Here is a 15,872-nt window from a genome sequence, read left to right on the forward strand (position 1 = left end):
GTTTTTGTAGGCTTTGAGACAACAGCAGAAAAGAAGAAATGGAGTCTCAATGATGGTAAACAAGACTGTTCCTCGTGTTGTTTTGACACCACTAAAGGTGTCCGATGAGCAGTCGGATTCACCTTCAGGTAAATAGCTAAAGGACTGCAAGATCAGCTCCAGTCACAGAGCCTTCCTCTGAATCAGATGTGTAGCATAGAGAATTTGGAATTGCTGAAATAATATTTCCACTGGGTGGCTTTGTTTAACGTCTTTATTTCCTTATCAAGACTCATGTCTCAAGGATGGAGATTTTTCTTTAATAAAGAACTGAAAGCACACAGTAAAAAGACAATTGGTAATAGCAGCAGCTTTAAAGGAATGCAAAATAACATTTTGTTTGGCTCTGGAGCTCTAATGGAGGACCACATGCTGGTATTCGATGCCATAAAAAGAGAAGGGGGGGAAAGGCATGCTTCTCTGTGAATCTGAATTTGTGTCTCAGTTCTGCATTGCAATACTCAAATCCTTTTGTTAGCTTTTCTTCTTCTTATAGCATGCTTATCACTGCAGCATAACCTTGACCTTTAGCTCTGGTGGTTAAGTTGCTTCATTTTAAGAGATTTCTGTGTCTATGTTTAACACAATTTGACAATTTTATTTCCAAACATATCTTTTCCTTAGATGTTTCTTCAAAAAGAAATTATCTTTTTTCAGCCTTAGATTGCTTTACTGCCCCATAACTTAAGGTTAAAATATTTTAAAAAATGTCTCCTGGGCATTATAGAGCTGTGTTATTTTTATTAGATCCGTGAACATTTTTATTGACTGCAGTATTCAGTAAACTTTAGTTTTCAGCTGTCAATTGATTTATTGAGCTTTTACTTCCAATTCCTCTGATGAGGAGGAATTGTATTGTGACCAGAAAAGAATATTGCCTTTCAGCAAGAAGATGTCCATTTTTAAAAAATTCTATTTTTGTTTTGTTTATGGAGTAGGGGGTGCTGAGGGGATTGTTAGTAAAAGTGCAAAAGGATCATATTTGAGGGATTTTGCTTTTTCCAAAGGATCGGAATCTAAAAATGGTGAAGCAGATGGTTCTGATAAAGAGATGAAACATGGGCAAAAGTCTCCAACTGGAAAGCAAACAAGCCAGCACTTAAAGAGGTTAAAAAAATCTGGTTTAGGTGAGTAGGAGAAAAATAAATATCTTACTTGTAATAGTGATATTTTTCTAAACTCTGTGTTCTCTTGACAAGTTTTATTTTTCTGCTTACCTGTCCCTTTTTCAAACTCAGACGCTGACCCTTTCTCAAGAAGATATCTTTCTGTCTACCTGGAAAATTGATGGTCAGGGATTTTTTTCCATCCTCAGTGGTTGCTTTTTAAAGTTTGACAGACCTAAGCAACTGCAGGCAGAGAGGTGATTTAGCAATTAGATTCTGATTGTTATGTAATGATTTTCTGGGGGATGGTGTGTAACAGATATTCTTTCTTCATGGTGAATTTGCTTGCCTAATGTGCATTTATTCCCAGAGATAGTAGCATATTTGCTTACATGCTTGCCCAATTAGAAGTTAACATTCTCTTTTCTTCATTTGCTTTATTGCATGTCATATAGAGATTTGGCATAAAAGTTTTGGTTGGTTCTCCTTTGGTTTAGTTCTTCAGTTGGATCTGTAGCTATTTTGAAGCTACATCTCTTGAGGTAGTAGATACAGTTTCTGTTTTTATTTTCTGTGGGTTTTTTAATGATGTTCATGGATCGTGTTCTGTAATTAACAAAGAATTTTCTCTGAAGAGATGCTAGAAGTAAATTCTCAATCTCCATGTGATAGGCAGATTTTCCTGCTCTGCATGAAATTTAATTGGAAAAATTCCCTAGGGGGCACAAAATGTAGTGTTCACTAAGACTGTTGTCTCTGCTTAAGTGAAGTCAAATAATGACATAACTGTTCCTTTATCTTTACAAAGTACTTTTTGCATTCAGCAGAATGCTGAATCATTTAGAGAAGTATTTTGCAATGTGGCCATGTAAAAGATAACAAACAAGCTTTTTGTAGTGGCTAAATACTAGAAGTTATTTTATGTCTGTCTTTGTGGGGATAAAATTGTTCTTCTTTATTAATCATCCAGCCTAGTCCTAGTTTTATACATAATGATCCTGTGAAATAGCTCCAAGGCACTTTACTTCCTAAATGCCATAGGAGAGTTGTTAAATGTGCTGTTGCCAGTTCCTGGCAGTGTAACCTATAAGCCTTATTGTATCACAGCCTCCTATGAAAGTGTGCTTTGGTTTCATATATGATCTTCAGATCAATCAGTCCCATGTGGATAGCTAGTTCTCTATGTTGATCCAACATCATTATTCAAAATAGACGATACTCCTTCAGTATTACACTTTTTCTTTGCAGTTATGTTCAATGTTAGATGATTTCTTTTAATTTTTCTCTAAATTTAAGACTGAGATGCATAATTTCAAGTATACATTCCTCCCCATCTTCAGATATGACATCAACTGTTGGCTGATGATATCAAATAAATTCATTAGGGTTTTTTTGGTGGATTTTGGAAAATAAATATACTGGCCTTTTAGAACACCATGCATGGAGTGCAGGGAACTTTGTATAAGGTTTAAGGGTTTCTGTCCTTGTACCTGCTGAAATGTTTCTCTCATGGCACAACATTTCTTGGGATGCTAAAAGTGCAGTTGTAGAGCAGCTTTGAGAATGGGTCCAGAGTCCTATAGAGTGCACAGTTCAGGTCCAGATATTGTTTGATTGTCTGAAACTCTGCTGATCTGCCCAACATTCGTTACATGTCGTGTTTGGTAGACTTTCTGAGCTCTGATTAAATATGGTTACTTTTTTTTCCTTTTAGTTAACAAATTCTGCCAGCTGTGTGATTTCTGTCCTTATTCTGTTTTCATTTACATGCCTTAATGTAGAACCATGGTGCTCCCATCTCCTTATGATTAATTCTCTATGTTGAAGACTAAACTTTTATTTTCCAAGGCTGCAAGCCTGAGTTTATCTCTTGTCTTACAGCTTCTATTTCTGATCTGGACAGTGATACCCCTGAAGTATACAAGGATTCAATATGTCTTTCTCTGTGGAAAACAACATAAAAAGCCTTTGCACATGTTTTGTCATAAACTCTTCTCAGAGCTATGATTAATGATGCAGAAGTGTCATACTTACATGCTCCCAAATACTTCCCTAAATCTTATTGCAAACTTGGGACCTGCTAAACAGATCCCAAATTAGCCATAGGTGTGCAGGAGAGAGAATTTGTTGTTCTTCTGAACAGATTTTGAGGGTGTTTTTTTTTAAGTAGGACTGTGATGGGCATCCACAGTTTGCTACTGGCCTAGAAGCAATACACACATTCTTCCAGAAGATGATAAAACCTCCATAGTATTCTTGTAGGTGATAACAAGTCAAATAAATCAGAAAATGAAGGTTTGACTCTTTGTCTTGGGCTTTTCATGCTATGAGAATATCTGCCACTGGAGGATGTTACTGATTTTGCAGTCATGTATCTTATTTCAGTTTGGATTATCTCTGTGTGTATGTCTTCCCATAGGATATGGAGTGCTAGCTGGGGAAAATGTTACTCTAATTTGGAGTCACTTAGAAGATGTGGATATGTATTTTGTATTGATTAAAGAAGAGAATATACATGCAGGCATTAAAATTCAATACATCATACAATTTGTGTTATGCTGGGGAATGTGTTCTTTTTACATTTATATTTAGTGGGTGGAACAGATGGTGAGAATAGTTTATTGTGAAGCATTCATGAAAATGGGCACTTCTTCCATGCAATTGTCCTGTATAACAGGGCATTCGTTTGTTGGTAATGGAGTCTTTGCTGTACTGAAATAGAGTATGTTAGAAATATGTGTTGGAAAAGGTTATCCTGTGCTGAGTGCAAAGTAGTCCTTGTCTCATTCGGTTACTATTGGCTGCTGAAAAATAAAATTACAAGAATGTTTAGGGGAGGCTGTGACTGAAATGAAGCTTTTAGAATTTACCAGTCTTCATTTTCTTACATATGTGTATTTGGTACTTACACACTTTCAGGGAAGAGACCACCATAGGTCGTCTAATAAATCTAAAGCATAATTGCATTCCTTCTATTAATGTTACTGTTAAGTAGCTTGTAGCATTTGAGACATTCCTAATAATCAGTATGCCCACATTTTCTCATTTCTAAAACATATTTATTCTTCTTAACGTGTCAGTTTTAATTGTTGCTGAGAAATCCTATGAAAATGCCAAATGCCATCATTCATCATAGCGGTGGAATAATTTTTAATCACTTTTTTAGAGATTTAGATCGAGTTTGTGTTTTATATAGTTCAGGCCCCTCTTATACCGTTTTTAAAATATTTTAAAGTACAACAGCTTGAAACCTGAAGAAGTTTCCTGGGAGAAGTTAGAAGCTTTTGAGTTTTTTCAGCCACCTGGACTTTGATATGTTAATATTCAGAAGAAAAAAAAAAGGATTGAACAGTATATAAATACCTTGAAGCAGGTAGCTCTTTAAGAAGCTTTAAAAAGTGTCTTCTACATATTATCCTAGAAATGCTAACAAAATCAGACCAGACAGGATCTCCAGTGATCATCTAATTTGTTCATCAGTCATAGGTCAAAATCAGATATGCCTCTGTCATGACTGACAGGTATTTGTCTAACATGTTCTTAAATGATTTTCACTGATGGAGACTGTAATACCTCCCTATGGATCTAATCTAGCATCTTGTTGTTAGTGGTGGTTGAAATCTTTCTTTTCTCAGTATCTTAACAGATATATTTCTTACTGTGCAAGAGTTAAGCTGATAGCCTTTCTGTCCACTGTGTAGAGTAAGAAGACATTATTTTGTAGTGCTGTTCATGAGCCATATGTGTATTTTCCTTTCCCTCTGCTGAGTCTTTATCTTAGTCCAGGTTTGTATTGTTTCTTACATACCATGTTTACTATTCTCACAATTCCTGCTGCTCCCTTCTGTATGTTGATAATTTTAGATCATCAGTTCTTAGGAAAATTCTGAAAAATCATTTTGTTTTTTGTGGTTAATGTTTTCAGACATTAACATATTAAATATTCTCATCTCTTTGATCACTCTATTCACTCAGGTAGTTTTAGCAGGTGCAATGGGACAAGTTGTTTAGGCCACAGGGCACTGCTGATGGTAAAAGAGAGGCTGTACATAATGATTGATTCACATCAGCCTCATCAAGCAGCCTTTTGCTTGAAAATAGGTGCTTATATAATTATTGTTGCTGACATGACAGGATTATTTTCTGTGGCTGTTGAGTTGAGTTGGTCTGGAGCTGGAAGTAAGAATATGTCAGCTGTGATATTGACTGGAACATGAGGTCAAAAGAAAAATGCATTTTGTCTCTTGAACATAAAATAAAAATATTTTATATTCAAGAGACAAATATAAAATATTTGTTATTATCCAAATACAAAAGCTGTTAAGGCACCTAGAAAAGGCTTGTCACCCTTCTCAAAGTACCATTTCTCTAGAGCTTATTTTATTATACACTAAAACTAAAAATTTAAAAATACTTGTTCCTACTTTCTTCCTTTTTTTATGTTTAAAGTTATTTCTGTTTATTTACTCCAGGACATTTGAAATGGACCAAAGCTGAGGATATTGACATAGAAACACCGGGATCTATTCTAGTGAACACTAACCTGAGGGCTTTAATAAATAAACACACCTTTGCTTCTTTACCTCAGCATTTTCAACAATACCTCCTGCTTTTGCTTCCAGAAGTAGACAGGCAGGTAAGTAGCATCATAAAATATTTTATTTTTAATGGGACTTTTTTGCAGTGTGTTCATATAGGCTGATTTGACTGACTAGGAATCATTCCAGGAAAGAATTAGAAAATCTCCATACTTTTCTTAGGTAAAACTGATAGATGTAGAATGACTGTAAAGATTATCATGAAAACCAGCTCCTGCTTCTTTGCTTCCTGAAAACTCTGCAGTTGTCTGATTTGTCTGAATGGAAACTGGGCAGCAAATCTTTCAAACTTGCCAAATCACTTTATTAGCTTTTCTGCCTATGGTGTTGAAGATAAACTTCTCATTCTCAAGACTTTCTCTGTTTTGAGTCTCTTTTCACCTGTGATCTTTCTTGGTGCTCTGCCAGCACTGTCCAGGTCAGTATTAGTTCTGTTCATCCTCCTGTTCTTCTCCTTTTACACATACTTGCATATGATCTCTCAGCTCCAGTACACTGAATCTACTCATTCACTTTTATAAGGAGTATCTTCTCCAGAGCTTATGTCTGTGTGCTCAGTTCTGTTGACGAAAATCATGTGGACAGTAACAGGCTGGAAATAAAATTTCAGTTTCATGATGTTTCCTACAATCTGGCCCTTCCTGCATTTGTTGGTCAGACTGCAGAGTTTCTTAGAGTGAGGAAAAAAAAATCTTTCCAGCATGTCTAGTAGTTAAAATAGAAGAGAGATTTCATTTACTCACTTGCTTTACTTAGGGATTCAAAAAGTCTTACCAGTTTCAATGGGGAATACTCATGTACTTAATTCAGACTCATTAACTTACCCAAATAGAGCATTATATTTTTTGCAGATGGTCAGTGCCCTTCTTTTAATATAGTAACTAGAGAATGAAGATCACTTATGAGTAATTAAAACTTGCATCTGAAGTCAGTATTTCAATTCAGTATTGCAGGTTTTATTTCTTAAACTGTTAGTAGTTAGTCTACCACTAAAGCAGGGCAAAGAAGTTCAATATAACACAAAAAGAGAAAGAAAAATTGTATGATGTACATTTACTCAGCCTCTTGTCAAATTAAATACTGTATGTTGTGGACCATAATTCAGAATTTAATAACAGAGTGCTTGAGAAAGAACATCAGAACAAGATCCATAGGATAAACTATATAAATGTATTTATTCTGAAGCTCCCACAATGCAGTCAAAGTCAATATTGACAAGTTTTAAGAAAACTATTTTCCCTGCTGTCAAACAGATTTTAACTCAGTGCCCAGCACACATTTTCTGATAGTTTTGATTTTTTGTCCTCTATCTAGTTAATCCATCAGAAAAGACTAAAAAAATGTACTAGGTAAAATCATGTTTTCTCTCCAACCATCAAAGACCCAATGTTCATAAATTACATTTCAAGTATGAGGTCTTTATTTAGAAGTTTTTTACTTTAAGAATTATTTTTAGAAGTGGAGTATCTACAACTGACAAGCCGCTTACCTTCTTATCAGTGTTCTTACAGCAGAGTTTTTTGGCAAGAAAATCAAGAGAATATTTGTTGAATTTAAACATGCCTCACTAGTTAAAAGCAGTGCATTTTATTTCAAAAAGCATTCACATAATGCGTATAAGATGTTATTTCAGACATAATTGGACACTGTTACTTCACAAACAAATGTTCTGATAAGACATTTGCAAGTGTCCTTCTGTCTGTCATTTTCTCACAACATTCTGTGGGTTTGTGTAGCACACCATGTTTTCACCTGCATTTGGAAGGCAGGAGTCATCAGTCATCTCTGAAAGTTTAATGGAAATGTTTGGCCTCTAAACGTGAAAGTTTGAAATTTTTTTCCAGTGCAGAGTGGAATAGCCCTGAACCCTCACTTTGCAGAAGTCTTAGCAGAGAAATAAGTGCATCTCTTTTCTTGATATCTGAGAATATGTCCTGTCTATGCCTGAAGTGTGACATCCCAGATACAGACTAATGAAAGCAACTGAAATGTTCTTTTCCTTCCTGTGGCAAGTGGAAAGTGCCCATGTACTGCTTAAGGATCAAGTAAAAGGAGAATTTTAGCCAGGGAGTTCTGGTGGGAGTCTCTGCTGTTGGTCTCTCTGACTGAACAAGGCAAGGATATTCAGTTTTCCTCTTTTATTTCTAGTTCCTATATCAAATGGGGCATCAGGCAAGCAAAAATGGTGCAACACTATTCTTTGAGTTAGCTGCACATCTCTGGGGGTTCAGTTTTATTATTTTATATTGTCCTTTCCTTGATTCATCTGAAAATTCTTATTTCTGCTCTTCTGGCTCAGAAGTGTTTCCTCCCTGTGTGCTGCTCTGCAGTTGGCTGCTGTTGTCTTCCCCAGAGAAAGATGCATTTCTGTGTTGCCATGTGGATATAGTATGTGAAGTACTGTAATAAATGGCACTATAAAAATGTAATAGAGTTATGCTATTTGTGTATATATAGTGATCTGTGAAATAAATTACTAATGAAGTGCAGTTTCATTTAGACTTTATTACTGCTTCACATAGAAAAACCTCATGATGAATGATTCTTTGTCATTTCTGTCATAAACACCATTTTTCTGGGTGGTATAACTCCTCCTCTTTAAATCGTACTCAGCCAAAACTTGTCATGCATGTGTCAGTTTGAATAAGCATTTTTAGAAACCATTAGTTAAGGGAGTTGAGGTTTTCTGGGTTTTTATATGCAAGTGTTTATTATAAATGAATGACTTCTGTCTCAACCTTGGTTAGTATAATGTGTTCAAGAAAAGTTCAGGGACAAGTTACGAGCTTGTTGGGATGTGTTTTCTGATTTTCTTTCATTTTCAAGTTTTGTGGTTGCTATCAGGGGGATATTGGAGCCCATGGAACAGAAAGCCTTAGGAAAGATGTCCCAGAATGGAAGAAGTTGAGAACAATTCTTCTGATGTTCATGCTGTCATTTTCCCTACTTCAGTTAGATTTTTGACAATTGGGTAACTGCCTTTTTTTCCCCTTGGGAAAAGATAAACTGTATCATGAGTTATGATTACAATTTAAATTGATTTCAGCTTGCATATTAGTTTAAATTTTATTTCAGTAGCAATGAGACCATGTGTAATTTTCTGTATTCAAAATGCCTATAAAATAAACTGGAGCAAGTTGGCAGTTATGGTAGATGCATTTTATCAAGGATTTTGTTTGTTTTTATTTGGGCTCAGAGGGAATAAGTCTGTAGACATTGTTCAAATCATAGAAACAAAGAATGTCCTGAGTTGAAAGGGACCCATGAGGATCATCCAGTCAAGGTTCTCACAGGTCAGCCTCAAGAATCACACCATGAGCATTGTCCAAATGCTTCTTGAGCTCTGTCAGGCTTGGTGCTGTGACCACATCCCTGGGCAGCCTGTTCCAGTGCCCAACCACCCTCTGGGTGGAAAACCTTTTCCTGATATCCAACCTAAACCTCCCCTGACATGACTTCAGGGCATTCCTTCAGGTCCTGTCACTGTCACCATGGAGAAGAGGTCAGTCCCAGTCATGGCTGAGAAGCACCCATACCTCAGAGTTGTCTGTTTAGCAGACTGCTCCAAAACCTTGCATTGCTGGATAGTGGGAACCTCATCACTGAAATTTGAACATCCAGATTTTCAGCTCTTCATTAATCTGTATAGATTCAAAGACTCAAAATCCTTGAAGCTCAGCTGATACAGAAGCCTGTTGGGTGATTCCCTGGGAGATCTATATGACTGAGCTGGAAATACAGAAAACATGCAGGTGTAGAAATTATAGAAGAGTCTCTGCACAAGATATTTCAGTTATCACAAATCCCAGCAAAGTATTTTTCTTTACAGCTCTAATTAGAGCATTCTACAGCTAAAGAACAATGGATTTTTAATCAAATACCTACTTCTGACATTGATACATCAAACTGATAATTCATTTAACAGAAACTTTCCTGACCACCTCTCAGCAAATATCCCCTTCAAAGCAGGAAGTTTCTCTCCATATCTAGACTGCTGTATGGCACCATTGAGTTGTTAAGTATTAATTAAACCATTTATGTTGTGCAACAGGTCTGTACAACAGATTGCTGAAGAAGAATGGCAGTTGGCCATGTTGTGTCTACACCAGCTTTCCTTGTTGGTGCTTCTGGGTAGTCAAATTCCTCCTCTTGACACTGGGGAATAGGCAAAAGGAAGGGGAACACACCCACCTGCTTAGCTTCCAAGAAGTGTAACATTATCTGAAGAGTAGCAGAAAGCTGAAGTGATTTTACAAATCCTTAGAGAGCTAAATAGAATGTTCTTTCCTCAATGCTCTGAAATAAGTGTGTCTTTTCAGACTCTGTAACTGCTTAACACCTTCCTGATCTTTGAGAACTTCATTCCATTTTGCATTTTCTCTTCTGCTAATACTGGGCTCTTTTGAGTTTCTTGTGATTTGCACCTGCCTCACCCTTTCACATAGGCTGTGAACCTCTTCCTACAAAAATACTTCAAAGCCACCTCAGATATGTGTGTTAGGTAGCACTGCCATTTTATCAGACCAAATCTATTTGGGAAGAACATTCAAAATAGTAGGCAAAATCACAGTAGTAGTTATATCTTGTCTCAGCTTTACTTGTTTAATGAAAGAAATTCAGCAATTATCTTTTATATGCAGTTTATAGATTGTCAAGTCAGTTACTTAAATTAGAAACTTCAGTATTCCTAAAGAATTACTTAAGTCATGTAGTATTGCAGAAAGGCCTATGAATATTTCAGGTTGGTAGCAGTCAGTCTATGAAAAAGAAAAACATGATTTCAAATCAAAATATTCTAGAATGTGTCAAAATCCACGTTATTATCTTTCTTTTGATTTCTAAATCAGCAAATCCCAAAATAATTCTGTCTCTTGGGTCAGTGCTAGTACTGCTATGTAATCACATCACAGCATCCTTTTATTTTAAGATCAGTGCAGGTTCTGTATATCTGTCTTGGCCTGTTCATTTTAGGTTGAATCTGTCAATGTAAAGATTCCTTCTCACCTTGCATTGAAAAAGGCATGGAGTGATGTCAGTTAGTGATTTACTCTGTTCTGTTTAAAATAATAAATAGTAATTTTGGGGAAGGTTATCTAGAGAATCCCAATTCAAACCTCTTTGTCTTCATGCAGCATGAATCTGCTTAATATCTGTTCCTACAATTTGAGCAATGATAGCAAAAAGTGACCATTGTTTTTGATATGCACAAATTACTCCTACTCCCAAGCACATCAGTTGGAATTCTGTGGTGGAGAGTGGGTAATGAATAATACAAAATATTATTTTACTTGTAAAAGTCAAGAAGAGAAGTCTGGTATCTGACATTCTGAACACTTAGTATTTAGTATGTATCTTACTGTATATTAGTTTTTTATTAGAAGAGAGTAAGTGAAGCTTGATTTTCATGGTTTGTTTCTTGCAGCAATGTAACCATCTCCATGCTTGTTTTATTAACTTCATGAGTTCTTGAGGATTGTATTTGCCATTGGATTTTTGCAGAATTGCCTTTATAAAAAGACCAGATGCAGAAATTAGTGCTGTGTGTATTATTTGCTTCTAGGTTTATTTTATGTTTCTCTACATGGAATTATTGTGTAGTGGTAGTTATGTGGTTACCTTGTCTTAGCTGCCTTTTTTGCTGATACTACAACCTTTTAGCTATGTCATTTTCCATCCTCTATCATCAGTAGCTTTCAAAAATTTATTGCTATGTTCCTGTAAATGTTTGAATTTTACACTGAAATAATTTTAGGGTTATGACAAAAGCATTTAATTCAGAGGAGAACATTTGCAACTGAAGGTTAAATGTAACATATGTCATCTGCACCTAAGCAGATTTAAAAAGCTGTTAAATTGGCACCCCTGTGTGTGCAGTAATTGAAGGTCATTTTATGTCACATTTCTCCCTTTAGCTGACATTCTTTCTTCAGTTTTACTGGTTGATGTGGACAGCATAGTGTTGTTATAATGTGCTTATTTGTACATCTTTATTAAGGTAGTTTTAATACAGGTATCTTACAGACTAGATATATGAAGAAATTCCAAAAATTTAATCTTTTCAGTAAGATTCTGGGTCTGCCTTTTTAGGAAGATTCTGGGTCTGATTCCTGAGCTGAGCTAGCCAAGGGTTTTCAGACAGGTTACTACCCCCATCTGGCCTTCTTTTCTTATGCAGGAAGTTAATCCTTATTTTACCTAACACACCTGTATGGATTGTGTATGTGTGTATTTCACAATCACATATTAGCAACAAACATCAGTTTCACTTTACGTGAGTGGAAAGCTGAAGCATTTTGCTTCAAAATCCCAATTGTCTTTAGCTGCAAGAAAGCTACTCTTTCAGCTTCCCTAGGCAGTCCAGAAAGGCTCACTGCAATTGCATTGCAATCTGGCTGCTCTGATTGATGTGGTAATGGAATTCTTGTTTGCTTGTTTGCAGTAATCCCTAGAGGTCCTCCTCAGTATCAGTACGTCTACATATGTGAATAGGAAGCTTTACATTTTTGATTAAGTGTCATGGTTTCATATTTCTGCAGGCTTGGTCACTGTACCTCAGAGGTGTGAATCAGTGTTTTCACCCTGCCCTATCCATGTTGTGGAAGTTCATTTTTGATTTCTAAAGCCTAGTTACAAGCTCTTGTCACTCTTAAAACATGTCTCACCTTTAAGAACATATTTTGCAGAGGTGTTAGCAGAACTATTGCATTTGCTTTTGTCTGTAGCAAGGCTAAACTCAGTTGGAACATGTAGTAGGACACAGCAGTGGTGCTATGCCCCCTGAAAGCTAAAAAATACAAGATCCACAGCTGTCTCTGCAGCATCCTTTCCCATAAGTCCTTCTGATGTGTGAGGGGCTATTCACTCAAGGTTGTTCTTCTGATGCAGACTAGTGAAGCTTTTGTTCCCCTCTTGTTCCCTTCAAGCAAGTTTTCTAATGTACAGTGCACAGCTGTTAGTGCTTAAAAAAAGAAGACTCTGTATGCAATACAAGTTCCATTTACATTTGACAGAATTATTAGTACTTTAAAAAGAGAAGTGATAAAGCAGCTCCCTTCCAGTGGGAAAGTAAGTGCCTCACAGAAGTGCCTTTTTAAAAGACTGTGCTAGGAGCTGTGTTATGAGAGTATAACTAATGTGTGGACATAAGTAGTAATGTATATGGGCACAAGAGACTGGTGTGCTCCAAGTTATGGAGCTGTTAGGGATGCTCTGCAGTACTGCAGTGTGTAGTGTTCGAGCTGTGCCTCCCTTGCAAAGTGCTAATAATTGAGTGATATCAGTGGGTCTGCAGTGCCTCCAGTGTGGCCACTGTAGGGCTGTGCTGGAATTAGGAGAACAGAACACTCCTTACCATTCTGAATCCAAAGGCAGACGAGGATTTGGAACAGTATGTTGGATGCAGGTGCGGCAAAAGGAAGAGCAAGCAGGAGTGATCCATCCCTGCTTCTGCAGCACTCTCCCCCTCTGCACCCTCACTCCCACCCTCTCTCTGCTTCTCCCCTCGCCTTTCCCTCCCCTCACCCTTTTCCAGTATATTTGTTTGGCTTAAATACAAAAGGGGGGGGGGGAAATTGTGACTTTTTTCCTAATTATTTCAGAACATTGGTATTCTTTGAATTATTTAATCTCAGATTACATTTAGCTTGTTCTCTCTTGTGTTAAGGACATGCAGCTTTTTTTTTTTTTTTTTTTTTTTTTTTTTTTTTTGCATAGAAAGGCAGTGTTTTCTAATGCCTAAAGGAAAGGGATTAGATGCAGGATTTTTATTTTTGACAGTCATCAAAAATGACTGACTAATTTTAGATGCTTACATGTAACTTCCCCTCACCTTCTGTTTCCTGGGGCTCAAAGGTATATATCTATAATTTTATTATTAAAAGCTAAGTGAGTAGACCCTGGTTGTTTATATCCCTTTTCCTGCACTCTCCACATAATATGAACATTCTTGGATAATTTAATAATGTTTAACTTTCTCAGAGTCATCTTTCCTTAAACAAGTTCCATACATGCTTGCCTTGATCACAATCCATATATGCTTTTCTGCCTATTTTCCCCCCAGGCTTATGTGCCTTTTCTAGTACCTTTATAAATACTTGCTTTTTTCTATGTGTTCTGACATGCTTGGGTTCACTAATTATGTGAACTACGTATTAGAAAAAAGGAGTTTTAATTGTTACTTCTAGAATTTGGAAGCATTTAGACAGTACTGTTTGCTGCATGTTCTAGGGTTTTTTACTATTTTGCATGGGTTTTGTTTCATTTTAAATCATGCTTTATCTTTTCATTTTGTCAGATTTATTACTCGCCTAAAATTCTTCATCTAATTTCTTGCATCTGAGCTCAAACAGATTGGATTCTATTGTCTTTTTTGACACTACAGTGTATTGGAATGAATATAGCTATCCCACTTGTCTTCTTGATTTAGACAAGGTCTAAATTAACAAGTCACATTTCATTTTGAAAACATATGTTTGCAATTCTTCAGTCTTACTCGGCATATTTCCCACTTTAGTGAAGATGGAAAAGGTCTTTGTTTCTTTCTCTAAAAGATGCTTCTTGCTTTTCTCTTCATGTCTGAAGCAATTATTCCTACAGTAGTAGATACTTTCTTTTTCATCCTTTGATGTTTTACTTCTAAGTTTAATCTGGTTATTTTTAATAAGACTAAAGTAATACTCAGAATCACTTTCACCATCTGTCTTCAAAATCTGTCTTTTCGTTTTGTATTTGAAGGCAGACTGTTCATGTTATGTCAGTGATCAGGTGGGAATGACAAAGAGCTTTACTTATCACGATTGATAACTTCATAACCAGAACTAAATAAAATTAGCCATATTGTGGATCAGGTTACCCTTTACTGTGAAGAGGTGAGACCTATGGAAGAGAGCTTACACAGAGTGAACATGAACACCCAAGATGAGATACATCAGAATTGCTGAGAGTGCCATAGGATGGGTTGGTACCTATCCATGTCACCTCCCCAGACCTGAAATTGTGGTGGCTTACTTTATTGTTCTGGCAGCAGCTCATGGGTCAGACTCTGCATTTCTGTTTGCTGTACTTACATATGTATGTAATGTTGGATGTCTCTCTTACCATTCATGTATTTCTCAGTGTTACTGTAGATATTTTGTGGTCACAACAGCAAAAAGGCCCTGGTAGTTGCATCTTGTCAAAAGTATTTCCCTTATATTCCCGTTTATATACTTCCTACTCAGAAACTCCTCCACTGCTGGCTTTAAATACGTGGTTTAAGAAAGGATAGATTTTTCATCAGTCATGGCACTGTGTAAATGTGTTCATTGTTCTGTTTGAGATGAGCCTCTAAGTGTTCCTTATCTTCAGGCAAAGAAGCAGTTGCTATCCTATTGTGTCTGTGGGTTTTTGCAAGGCCTGTCTATTTTTTAAAAGTGTTCTGTGTCTTCAGCTGCATTGCTACTTCCACTTTCCTACCATCTGTGTCCTCAGGACCTGAAATCATCAATGTTTGTACTAAACTTGGTAATTACTGACTCCTTAACTATTCACTCCCCTCCTTTTTTTGCTTCTCTCCAGTATTACTCCATGCCTTTCTCTGCATGTTTCCCTTTCCTTTTTCTATGTGTATCAGAACTGTTGACAAGCTTTTTCTTCCCTTGAAACAAAAGACAGGCAGAGAAGAAAATGGTGAGTAATTGCAGCCCTCAAGGGGATCAGCATGTGTGTGGACACGTGCTGATGTGTGCCTCCATCTCTTCTATAGGGTGGATTGCAGTCTGGTTCAGATTTTAGGGGTTGGGGCCAGGGAAGAGGCAGTGGCATGAATGCCATTATGATGTGAGTTTAACAAACCATCCTGTCTAACTCAGCACTAGTAAGGCCATGCCTAGAGTACCTTGTGCAGTTGTAGGACTTTGCCTAGATAAGAGCAGGGCCAGGGGCAGTTTTACCAATGTGTATAAAAGGATGTGGTTCTACCAAAGGCAGTAGGTACAAACCAAAAGGCAGGACCTTTCATATGGACATGAAGTAAAACTTTTCTAGTGAGGGCACAGGCTGCCTAGAGAGGTTGTGAGTTCTCCATCCTTGAACATATTGAAAACTAATTGATTTTTATTTCCACCTGAAGTGTGCTATTGTAGTTCAATAA

General features: G+C 36.8%; 1 protein-coding gene across 6 annotated transcripts in view; it reads left to right on the plus strand.

Moving 5' to 3' along the window:
* Window positions 1-15,872, plus strand: part of ASXL3 (ASXL transcriptional regulator 3) — a 125,562-nt gene that overhangs the window by 79,681 nt on the left and 30,009 nt on the right. For 4 of the 6 annotated variants that reach the window (XM_079302949.1, XM_079302944.1, XM_079302945.1 and 1 more), the window contains 3 exons: window positions 11-128; window positions 1,047-1,166; window positions 5,618-5,781. In XM_079302949.1, coding sequence (XP_079159075.1) covers window positions 11-128; window positions 1,047-1,166; window positions 5,618-5,781 — 402 coding nt within the window. Of the gene's footprint in view, window positions 1-10; window positions 129-1,046; window positions 1,167-5,617; window positions 5,782-15,872 lie in introns of those variants that run through there. The other 2 variants (XM_079302947.1, XM_079302948.1) reach the window with 2 other exon arrangements.

The sequence above is a fragment of the Erithacus rubecula genome, assembly GCF_903797595.1.
Source record: "Erithacus rubecula genome assembly, chromosome: 3".
NCBI classification, from domain to species: Eukaryota; Metazoa; Chordata; class Aves; order Passeriformes; family Muscicapidae; genus Erithacus; species Erithacus rubecula.